The sequence below is a fragment of the Ambystoma mexicanum genome, chromosome 14 (assembly GCF_040938575.1).
Source record: "Ambystoma mexicanum isolate Mex_15411 chromosome 14, UKY_AmexF1_1, whole genome shotgun sequence".
NCBI lineage: Eukaryota > Metazoa > Chordata > Amphibia > Caudata > Ambystomatidae > Ambystoma > Ambystoma mexicanum.
In genome coordinates this window covers 534,366,464-534,379,118 of record NC_090940.1, presented here as the reverse complement: position 1 = coordinate 534,379,118, position 12,655 = coordinate 534,366,464, and the positions used below count along the sequence as shown (strand labels likewise).

The window sequence follows — 12,655 nt, the reverse complement described above, 5'->3', positions numbered from 1 at the left end:
GCTCATGTCAACGGTTACTTGCTCACCTGTATCTCTTTTGACTAAGCAGTACCAGCATGCATTCCCTTGCCCTTTGTGAAAATATGGCATCACTTGTATCATTTATTTTTGTATAAGCAGTGTACAAAGGCATTCTAATGTATATTTTATGATGATTCGGAAATCACCTCTAACAATGATTGTATGCTAGAAGTCATTTTCTTTTCTGTTTTCATTATGATTTAAATGTTCCTGTTAATTATTTTAAGCTAGTTAGCTTTTGGGTCAAAGTGCCAAACCTGGTGTGTGTCCTATTGCTGAATAGTCCTTGTTGAGGGATGTTATCCTGGGCACTTCATGTCTATCATCGCTTATTTGAAAAGGCATTATGGAGAGGTTCGGTCCACGTAACGTCAAGTTTGATATAATGGCAAACGCATTGAGAAAAAAGACTTTGTTAGCAAAATCCGGTATTGTGGAAATAAAATGTGTACATTTTTGAAATGTGGCAGCCCTAATTAACTTTGTACCAGAAAATGTTTTCTCCATTTTTTTATTAAGTAAGCAGCAAACACATCTACTCAATGTGTTCAATTTACCTTATGCAAATGTATTTATGTTATATAGGCCGGATCAAACCATGTCTACTCCGTCCATTATTTTGTAAGAAACAAGAAATGGTGCATAATGGATCTTTCCTTGCATTGCACTGTGGGTACCAGCATGAATTCCTTACCTAAACCTTTATTTTCTCTTGCAGGTGATAAGGACTTACAAGGCTGCTATACAACAGACTTTGGATATTCTCTTTCTTCCTGAAGGGAACGTCTTTCTTACCACCACCGATTCTGTGAGCCGGGATTCTGCAGACCGCACTATCATTGCTTGGGATTTTCAGACTGCTGCTAAAATTTCCAATCAGATTTTCCATGTAGGTTACACAGTACTATTATTTTTTATGTCAGAATGCTACCCCCAGAGTGTTACATCGAGCGCTAGGAGGAGGTTTTGATTTTCACTAAACTGCTTTGTGTATGTAATTTAGTTGCCTCAAGCAAACCTCAGTGTTTGAAATATGCCTTTATTATTGAAGTGGAAAATAGTTGTGGCTGGAATTCACAAAGAATAGTCCCATATTCAGGAGGGAAATAGAAGTGGCTGGAAACCACAAAGAATAGTCCCCTATTCAGGTGGGACATAGCAGTAGCTGGAAACCACAAAGAATAGTGCCCTATGCACGTGGAAAATAGTAGTGGCTGCAAACCACAAAAATAGTCCCCTATTTAGGTGGAAAATAGTAGTGGCTGGAAACCACAAAGAATAGTCCCCTATGCAGGTGGAAAATAGTAGTGGCTGGAAACCATAAAGAATAGTCCCCTATTCAGATGCTTTCTTTTCAATCTTTTGATTTTAGATCATACAATCATACATTAAGTCGCGGCACCGCATGCACATCTGCAAGGGCTTCTGAATACAGCATTCACATTGTATTTTAGGTCAGGGAGGCAGGCTTCTGGAAACACTCCAAGCCCCCTTTTAAGTCCTCCCCATCTGCCTCTTTTTTCATCTCCACCTGTGCCCGATAGACTGCTGTACACGTCCCCAGGACTGTATGCTTTATACTTCTCTTCTTTTAACTAATAACCCCACTCGCATATGAAACAATAAGTATTTCGTTTATTTCATTTGATCAGGATGTGTCTATATCAGGGATGAAAGAGTTCTTCGTTTAAATAGAGCAAACCAAGTACGAAAAAGAAAAAACAAATGAAAGTCAGAGAAACAGAGCACTGATGAAAAGACATGGAACCAGAACAGCTGCGGGCTCATAGAAAAAACACACAGATGATTACATGGTTCTACATCGGTCTGTTTTTCTGTTTCTAAAAATCTTTTCGAGGGGATTGTGTCATCCGACATATTCCACATCTATGACGGGTAATGTCCACAGCTCTGCTGTGGACATTACCCGTCATAGATGTGGAATATGTCGGAGGAACATCCCATTGAAAGAACGTTACCAGATATGGTAAGCAACTTGTTCTTCATTTTCTTATTGCTTTTTTTACATGTGTCGCTATCTCCCTCTGTATTTTTTTCCTCCAATTTTTCACTTTTCTCTATCCTTGTCCTGTCCAGTTATTGCAGCTCCCGAGTGGGCCTATAGTTAAGACACACCTTTGAGTTTAAAGTGAAAAAAATAAATGGTCCCGCTGTTTAAATAAAGGTTGGTTGCATTTGGGTGGGCGGTAGATAGGGTGTTTATTAGTGGGATGGGGCAGGGTTGATGGGAGCACTCATTTAGTGTATTTATAACCGTTTGTGTTGGATGAATTTTCAACCTGATATGGTTTCAATATTAGTCTTGGGTTGCGGTGAGAAAGCAAGTGGGACACCCTCTAAAAGTTCTGCCCCTAAAACCATTTTGATAATTTTATTGAGACAAGTGGTGGTTTTTACATCCTAATTTTCCAAATAAATTGTATAACATTCCTTTGGATTTGGAGGCAGTTTTGAAAGCAAATCCAAGTATCCATTGTTCAGTGGTCTGGTCTTCCACAGTAATGTAAATGAGCATTTCTCCTCAGCAGCAAATCATGTAAATGCCAAATAGAACACGCATTGGCAATGCCAACATTTTGGGCTTTTCCTATCTACCAATAAAGTGGTAAAGGCAGATGCATTGTGAGTATGTGGGCATATGATGGCTGTACCTTGTGCAGGGGAGGCATGGTATCACTAGTATGACACTGACACAATGGATACAATTTGTAAAACCTTTATTGAAAATGTTGGGGTCGGAGACACTTCTACTTTGCCCTAAAACTAAGATGGGAGTAGTCTCGACCATCAAACGATAAACAAAACGGTCCTAGTGGAGTCCATCAAATCAAAATGGCCTATGCTAACAAAAACTTAATGCCTGCCCTAAAAGTGTAAAAAGGAGACATGTATGCAAAGGAAAAATCTGCCTTCAAAAGAATAAAGGTAGCTGAACCAGCTCTCCTCACGTTAAACCTCACAGAGTAAGGCTGTCCTTGTAGGCAGGATGACACACTCTGGCTCGGTTTCTAACACTCTAAGCAGTTCCACGATAAAGTCTTTTAAAATTGTATTCCAATGTAGAGATAACAACGGTCCCCCTCAGCTGGGCTCAGACCTAATGTTATATACATAATTGAATGTCCCTGCGGCTTGAGATATGTGGGACAAACTTCCAGACCAATCCACAAAAGAGTCGGTGAGCATAGATCGAGGATCCGGTGTAAAAACATTACTGCACCTCTGGTAGCCCACTTTTTAGAATTCCACCATGGCCCAGACAACTTCCTATGGTGTGTAGTGGACAAAATACCTAACATTAACAACTCTGGTAACTCCCTGAACTTTAAAGAAGCCTGGTGGATGTTTAAACTGAAATCCATAGTCCTCGGACTGAACGAGGCACATACATCTGGCACCTTTACTTGATCCCCTTCCTCCCCGACATTGTACATGATACAGGCAACCCACTTAGGATACCCCATTACCCCCGGTCCATTTGCAACGACCTTATTAGGCTCCGACTTCTTGAGCCAATTGCTACCTAAGTGCACTAACCAGCATGGCACCTCCTTGCTTCTTTCCCCCTTTCTGCCCTCTTTTTAGGGACTGCCGTCTTACACCTGCGCATTCTCTGCCACCCCTACTAAGCAACGGCGATCCGTGCACCGTGAGTGAGGCTGACGTAGCTGTGCTAGATTGGTTACCACTGTGGGGGTATGTCGGCAAGATTCTTAAACCCAATGCTACCTAAGTGTACTAACCAGCATGGCACTTCCTTGCTTCTCTCCCCTAAACCCCTCTTTTTAGGGGCTACTGCCTCAGACCTGTACATTCTTTGCCACCCCTTCACTCTAGCCACTTCCTGATTTGGCAGCTAGGCCCTACCTGCCATCTGCTACCCTGGACCGAGTGTAACTGAAGTGCATCTAACTATCTCAACACTATTAGGCCGACCTCATTAGTATGCCCTCCTCACCCCCTTACATTCCCCTTGTGTCCAGTCTTGTCAGGGGAACACCACCTCTGGCCAAAGCAGTTCCTTACTACACTTATACACATATCCAGGGGCCATCCTGCATCTCCCCATTGTCCGTACCCATGGAGATTTCCCTTCCCTTTCGCCACTCACGTCCGGGTGCCTGTACTCGATTTTCCAAATGTTTTTTTTTATTACAGAGGTTGCCATACCAACACGTCTCTGTATCCGACTGCGCATGCGCTAAGGAGTACTCTTCTCTCTCCTACACATGTGCAGTCATTTGCCTGACACAGCTCCACCAGCGAGTGCTCATGCTGTACAGCAGTCGCCCTAGCCTTCAGCTGTGCTTCTTTGTTTGTCATCGGGACGGATATACTGTCACCCTGGGCTGCATACTCCAGGTGAGCCCTGAGTAGTAGACCAGCTGCGCTTTTCTTGCACGCAGTAGCTTGTGTTCGATCTCAGCCACAACGGCTTGTTTCATCAGTCAAAATACAGTTCTGCTTGTGTTTTAGCAGAACGTTGCCGTTTTCTCCAGCGCACCTCCAGCCCAGCAGACTACGCCCTGGGACCACAATGGCCAGCCAGTGTTTGGTTTGCCATCCACAACGGGCATCAAGGTACATAGTCATTGGCTTTACTGCCACTGTATTTCTAAAACCCTTACAACTGTGACTCCATCTACCAAGTCACGTTACCCCCTGCCCTTACGTTCCTCATCTACGCACATTTCTTCTTCACTCCTTCAGTGCCCTACTTCCAGTATTGGAATAGGAGGACCCGTAGCTGCAACTCTTCAATGGTTTCCCACTACTTTATTTTCACTTCCAAAGCCAGAAGGCACCTGCGCCTGTTGCCACCTCTGTTAAGGTCAGTGAAGGAACGGAAATGTCTTTTCTAGACATAATTTTAAATCTTTTTAAGTCTGTGTATACACTCTAATGATACTCAGGTTGTTGTATGTACTCATTAGAATATCCCAACACATTTTTCCATTGTTTTACTTACCTTCCCCTGCACTTCTTGTATGGGATTCTACGCCTTGGCTCCAGAAGAAGGCTGTTTAACTGTGTATGCCGAAACGTCTGAGAACCCCGGCACCATTTGATGCCCTTTTGTTCCACCCCATTTGGGACTGTGATTCACACTCCTGATGTCGACCCACAACAAGGTCACCCATTAGCCTGGCTCTGTTAGACTTCTCCAAGGTCTTGTCTCCTAGACAAACTATATTAGCTATACTTTCACTAGGAAGACAAAAAAAGATACAAAGCTTTAGTGGTGGTCTAAGACACTATCTTACAGTATCTGTTGCCTTCCCATGTCAGTTGTAGATATGTGCGCACCTGTTAAACTGCTTTCTATGCATCTACAATTTTTTGCTCTAAATTGCCTAACTGCATGTATTAATGCTTTTTGTGAACCTCCTCTCGTGTTTAGGTAGTCCACACTGTTATAACATTGTAATTGTTTTTACTAATTCAACTATGATACAGCTTGCATTGTTACCTGTGAACCTTTTTCTTTGCTTATGTTGTTCAGTGTTTGTCTTTGTGTTTTTGATCTATGGAGTAATTTGGATACTCATACAGAGGGAATGAGCTGAGCCAACCTCTTGTTGAATTTATGAAGGTCAACTATTGACCACATACAGACTTTTTTGCTTTCAAGAAAATTCACAAAAATATTAAAAATAGTGTCAGCAATATGTAAAACTGACCTCCACCATCAATACTGAGTGTTTATTTGTACTTTACACAGCAGAGCACTACATGGCAAAGAATAGTACTTTGCATGAATGTCCTATATTTGATCAAACTTGCATTTAAATGAGTTGCAACTGAAAAGAATGTTTACAGGCAGGACAATACCTCCCCCTGTTCCCATCCATTGATAGCCCATAGTCCTGATCCTGTTTTGGGCCATCCCTCCTGTTACCTCTGGGCTCCGACCTTACAGCACATAGTTCACATAGGTCCCCCTCTGTCGGGCTCAGACCTCTCACATCACAGTTCAACACAAACTTGCCGGGGGGCCTCCCTTCTCCAAGCTTATTTTGCTTCGAGTCTCCCTCAATCGGGCCTAACCCCCTTTCGGATGTTGAAGACTTTTGAATGTGCGTGGGCCTCTTTACAGACCACCGCAGGACCACTTTGACTCAAGGTTCATGTTTACTCCCGCTTAATTAACTTTTGCTGTTTGTTCGCTTATAGCTTCAAACAATGTACCTTTCATGGAGACTTTCGAATGGGCTATTTCCTTTCCCCGGACAACTCTGTTACTTAGTATTGCTGATCTCACAGCTGCCTTTTACTTCAAAGTTCATTCACAGGTCTACTTTCCTTCGCGTCTCACCTACACGTGTGCAGTCTTGACTTGTGATATAATGTTGGTATCTTCATTCACTTTAAAACACACAAGTCTCTCAGGTCGCTTGCCAACTCACCGGCTGTGTGCGCTTCTTTCTTGTTTTGCTATTTCCAATTCATGAGTCAAAGTTAGTACCACAGGTTTGGCTTTGCCTCTCCATGTTTGCCGTTCACCCAGGAGGGTCACTGGCATCCTTGAAACACAATGCAATCTTCACTTTTGGTATCAGGACTTCTCCATTTGTCTTCCACAGTCTGTTGGAGGCAAAGACCTCCAGTAGGGAACCCTTGGGCTTTTCAGCCCGTGGCTCTCGTCCCTTGGTCTGTTGCTCTGCTCCAGTAGGTGTGCCTTCATCCCGGAAGTTCTCCACATACTCGTGTTCCACCTTGCTCAGAGATTGTTTTTAGGTGTTGCTTTTTATTCATGTGAGGAGAGCTAACTGGTATCAAGTCTATGCACTTAGTGTAAAGTGCCTGACTTTGCCTGACCTGATTAACTGGACATGTCCAGTATGATGTGAGAGAGTTAGTTTGGTTACTCTGTCACCGTCTTCCACGCCCCAGTATTTGTGTAAAAAGGGAGGGGGGAGTTGGGACTTCGGAAAATCCTACAAAATAGGATGGGGTAGATGAACAAAAATGGGGGGAATACTGCGTCTCACCATCTGCTGTCTCACCATCTGCTGTCTCACCCCCACTCCCCGAAGACCCCTCACCTATGTGATCCTCCCACCACTCATCCACCCCACAGGAACTGGATCCAAAAGTGATGGCTGTGTCCTGGCCACCTGGATGATAAGTCCCTGAGGACTAGCGGGTGAGACACTCTTTGGTTTCTCACACTGGCAAGTGCTCATTTAACCTACACACAAGGCAATATTGTGTCAATGTTCTTTTTAAATCAGGACATGTGTGCTGCTTATAAACTAAGAGGCTGAAGGCACACCTTAAGAAATTGTGTATTACACCTGTAGCACACTTTTGAGCCATTTACTTTCTGAAGACAGCATTGAAATAACGCTGGCAGGCACTTTTTATTCCACAATATGGACAAGACTACACCTTTCTGTACGCCGTTAAACATTATAGATCATTGTTATCAGTGGGTTTTGGGGAGATGTTAAGAAGCAATCAGTAACATGATACTCGAGTTAGTGTGTAATGCGCAAAGTGTGGCCCTCATGAGAAGAGACAATAAATTGGAAGTCCACCTTTAGGGGTGGGACTTGGACCGATGCTAGCAAACTGAGTCTGTATGTCATGGTCCCCCTACAGTTCCCCCCTGAAACTGTACACATGTCACCAACGATGCATAAAGCAGGCACAGTTTTGTAAGATTCCTGAGCTGTTTCAGCTAATGCACCTACTCACAGTGATATAGTACTGCAAACCCATATCAATGATCGGCGTTCACGACTACCTGGACAAGTGACATGAAAGCCAGGCATGGAATGAGGGAATACACGGGGCCAGTGGCACAGTTATGGTTGGTACAAATTCTGCAATTCATTTAACAAGGACACCTTAGCTGTTCTGCAACTCCCTTAGAAAGGGGCTTACTTAATACCCTGGTTGTTTTGCACTACCCTCATTCAAATTCAGCACTGGAGCCATGACTATCCCTCAGTCAGCGTTCAAGCTGCAGTCTCAGCAAAGCAGCAAGAGGCCATGCTGGTTCGCAGCAGACACTTCCTGTGTGCTCACAGCTCTGGGATGGGCGGAGTTGTAAATAAATGTCACATGTGCAGCGGTGACTCAGTGTTGCAGCTTCCCCAGTCCCAATGCATGGCGTTCGTCTGTGTAGTTTGTGCGCGTTTCCCTACGTGGTTCCCCTGTGGGGTCTGTTTGTCTGTTTGCATATCGTGAAGTGGAATTTGTTTTTGCCAAATATCGCAGAGGTATCAATCGGTCTCTAGTTTAATTTGTATTATACCAGTTGATGTGTTTCAGTATGTGTGCACATTGAAATAACTGTTTTATTTTAAAGTGACGTATGTAGCAATGCAAATAAGAAAAAATGAAACGCAGAATGGACAGAAATAATAACTACTGTTAAAAGTATTGCAAATTACTTTAGCTATTTAAAAAAAGATCGTACTCACGTGATCCATTGTATCATTTTATTTGGAAGATGCATGGTATATTCCCATTCAAAAATGGCCGCTAGTTTTACCTTGTTTCCAGAGAGCTTCTTGGAGTCGGTCATCCAAGATGGATGCCTCCATGGAAGAGCTCAGAGTTCCGAAATAGACTGGAATGGGTGTGATTAGCCATAGGGATTAGCATGGCTGTGGCAGGGAATGTGAGTGATTCAATAACTGTGTATCTCTCCTCAAAATGTCATCTCCATTGGAAAAGCATTACAAACCCTCATTCAAAGCCCATATTTGAAGCTCTAATGTTAAAGCTCTTATTTTAATGACAAACTAAAAATGGGCTTGCGATTAACACACAGATTGGAGGCACAGCAGACAAAAGTTCCACACATATCATTAAAAAAGTGCATTGTTCACTGTTGTATTTCCCAGAGGTTTTGCTGTACATTGACAGAACAAGCTCTTTGAAACCACACTGGTTGCAAATAATGTGCTAGGAGATCTAATACATATAATTGATCTAGTGCTATGTGATCAAATACTTCAGAATTGGCAAAATACAAATGCAGTGAATTGATTCATTTTGAACGCGTTCGGTCCTTGACAGGCCGGTTTGTGCAAAGCATTACAAGTTGAACTCCAGTTAAAATGCATAGATGTGTAGGGAAACGCTTCAGGACGAGAGCGAAAGCCAGGGAGAAGAAAGCACAGCTAAAGAGGGAAGGCTAAATAGGGTGAGTAAGGAGGCTAATGGTTCCCCACCATCCTTATGCAGTGCTTGGTGTGTAAATGCTTAATTCTGATGTATTTTAGTTTTGGAAATGCGTGATTAAATGAAAACTTAAATTCATGTGATAGATTTCTGGAAGATGCCCCAAGTAAACATGCATAGGATGACGTGTATGGTGTTGATTCACATAGGAGAGAAATTAAAATCCAAAAATGTAACATATCGTTTCCCCAGGAAATTGAGCCAATGAAGATGTGTAAGATAAGGATCAGAAATATTACAAGAACATTGTGAAAGGCCAAAACCATCAAAACAATGAAAAATATTTCGTTGGTCAGGCCACTTGATTTAGGAGTTATTTTTCCTCCCAAGACCCTCAGCTTGCCTTCTTGTTTTGGCCTTACTCTCCTGCACTACACGTGCACAGCTCTGCAATCAGGCTCACGTGTGGAAAACAGCCCCGTGCACATCTTCCTCTGCGCAGCCTCTGCACTTCAGGTTTTGGGAGAACAGGACTCTCTAAGAACTTGCAGGTGAAATCTGCTGTCTCCACATTTTGGCATCCCTTCTGTGCTCCCACTGCCTCGTGATTTGCCAGCCTTGGGCTTCTCCTCTGCTGGTACTGCTACAGCCAGCCTCCCAATTTTCATTCCAGCTCCTTCTATCCCTCCTTTCCTGATGGGGCCTTTTATGCCTCACAGGTTCAATGACTCTCTTCAGGTGTGGTCTATTATCCTTAATTGCCTGACTACTGCAATGGCTACTAGGCTTAATCGCCTGACTGCTACGTTTGCCTGCCTCTTCAGCCCTCTTCTTCGTCTCAGTACCTCTAGGACTTAGAGTTTTATCCACTAAAGTTAGGTTTTTCAACATCTACAGCTTGGCAAAGAGCCATCACAAGGGTGGGATTATGGGGAAAGTTAAATAGGGGTTCATCCCAGTCTTCCTGGTCTGCCCCCCACCCATGTGATTCTCCTGCAGTATACCATCCCCAGGGTTGGGATCAGGAAGCGTCTGCCTTTCCCTGGCCACATGAGAGGAGTTCCAGATTAGGTTTCTGGAACAAATCATCTCTGATTCTTCACAATGGGTAGAAGGCTGTTGGGGATAGGAGTGGCTTGACTGCTAACTGATGTGCCTCCTCAAGGGTGGTCGGGTGAGGATCCCATAGGCCCATTGCCTCACAACAATTACATTTTCCCAACACTGGGAGAACAGGGCGAGAAGAGAACGCCAGGGTTGGCAATTATACACAGACTTACAACATGTTCACAGTGAGACCGCTAATAAAAAAATGCACATGCACTCAACGTTTCGGCCTTCTTTTTGGATAAAGGCCAAAACATTGGCCTTGTCTAGCGGGAGGATGGAGCTCCTCTTGTACACCAAAATGGGGGAAAGATCATTAATTATTAATAAGAATTAATTTTCCTTTCCCAGTGCTAACTTGCTTTCATGCAGACGTCTTACCCTCAACTTAATGTTTTACCACAGTAGAACCTCAGGGTCGAGCAATGCTGGATACAGGCAAGTCAGCTCAGAGGGACTGATGCCTTCGTCAAGAGGCTGCCCTACAGCTGGGTATGTGGCCTCGCTAGCCGGGGGTCACTGTGACACTGGCAAGATGATGATAGGGCCATCAGCATGATAGATGGCATACAATCCCCTCAGGGGTTGTGACCGCAGAGTCTCACGGCCTGCACCATCATGGATGCAAGGATCCACCTGTAACGGGTGTGGGCTATGTGGGGGTACCGGGTGTGGTCGCTTCCAGGCTGTCCCTAGACTACCTCGACTCTTCCTCTCCTCGCCCGAGATGACCCGATGACAGACTGGCATGACAGGAGGTGGGGCCTGGCCCTGCCATAGTTCATAACGCCAAAACACAAACAGCCTGGGAGAAAGAGTAGGGACAAGAGCCGCCCCGGACAGAGCACTAATCCCAGGAGAGGGGGAGGGATAATAATAATAAGCGGATGAAATGGAAACCAGGAAACAGGAAGTGGTAGGTTACACATGAGGTTTCGTAGGAGGGGAGGTGAAGAACCAAGATACCAACAGGAGCAGAGTAGCAGCGATGCATGGAATTGGCAGAGAGGTATTGGGCTATGCGTGGCAGAGGTTCTGCAGTGTGACTGATGGTGAATGTGTTGTAGGAGAGTGAAGAAAAGTCGGTGTAGAGGGTGAATGCGATGTGATTGAAGTACTGAGAAGCAGGGTGTCTGAGTAGCTGAGTGAGAGGAAGGAGAGCAGCAGAGTGGGAGGAAGAAGAGTAGCGGAGTGGCAGAAGGGGAGTCTTAAAGTGGGAGAAGGAGAGTACTGGAGTATGAGGCGGAAATTAGTAGGAGAACAGTATCAAAGGTCGGAGGCGACACCTAGTAGGAGAGCAGCTCGGAAGGGCAGAAAAGTTGCGGGTGGACAGCAGAGGGGCGTGGTGAGATATTTGGAGGCGATAAGGCAGGTCCTTGTGAGTGGATTAGATTGAATCCAGCAGCGCACATGTGGGCACATCAGCACATTTTATAATACTAATAACGGGGTAGTATAGAAAGAGTTAGGAAGTCCCAGAGGGAATGGACAGAGTCGTCATTTTAGGGAATTCCCAGAGCATAAGGCAGCCACAGAAAGTACGGGTTACCGATTCATAACGCTAACTGATGCAGTTATGGATGCATGGGCTAGGGAGGGAAGCCCCACAAGAGAGACGGGGACAGCTCCAGAGCCCACAAAGAAATTCAATAAAAAAATATTGGATTGGGTTTGCGTTTCCAAGTAATCTTTGGACCATCTATGATATTGTTCAGATGCTAGCATCACAAATGGGGCTTACCTGCTGGGAACACCAGACTCTGAAGCATATCTGTAGAGGCAGAGAGGAAGAGACTCTGTGCCTCGTGAGCAAGCACTCTGCAGTCAAGTGATAATCCAGTAGATGCAACAGATTCATGGCCCTTTGAACTTATATGAGTCCTACTTGAGACAGAAGATGGCCATTATTCTAATAACAACTCAGCCGCCCAAGTCCTCCCGGAGAAGTTGGGGGGGAGGGGGCGGAGAATGAAAGGTGCAAAGGAAGCACATTGAAAGGATTAGAGTAGATTACGGGAGAAAGACACAGAGGGAGCCAAAGGGATTTGGGCACATGGAAAGAAGCTTCCTTGCTACAAGATAAGAAAGGCGAGCTTGAATACGCTCCCTTCCCACAAGGGTAGGAAGGCGTGGTTGAAGAAGCACCTTTCCACATTGAGAGGATGGAGGGGCATGGGTGTAAGGAATTGCCATCTGGCAAGAGTGCAAAGCCGTGTCTATAAAAAAAAAAGAAATTAAGTACATAAAATGATGCAGACAACTTCTTCTCTAAAGGGTAATCTGCTAATCAGACCCCACTTTGTTGCAACTCCATGCCAAAAGCATAGTGCACTTGTGCCCTGCTGTATCAGTTGCCTGATCCGCAGCT

The 12,655-nt window shown here is 44.4% G+C and overlaps 1 protein-coding gene across 4 annotated transcripts in view; it reads left to right on the top strand.

Annotated features, from left to right (window-relative positions):
• Positions 1-12,655, top strand: part of WDR25 (WD repeat domain 25) — an 825,376-nt gene that overhangs the window by 704,352 nt on the left and 108,369 nt on the right. For all 4 annotated transcript variants that reach the window (XM_069637777.1, XM_069637775.1, XM_069637776.1 and 1 more), the window contains one exon: positions 740-910. In XM_069637777.1, coding sequence (XP_069493878.1) covers positions 740-910 — 171 coding nt within the window. The remainder of the gene's footprint in view (positions 1-739; positions 911-12,655) is intronic.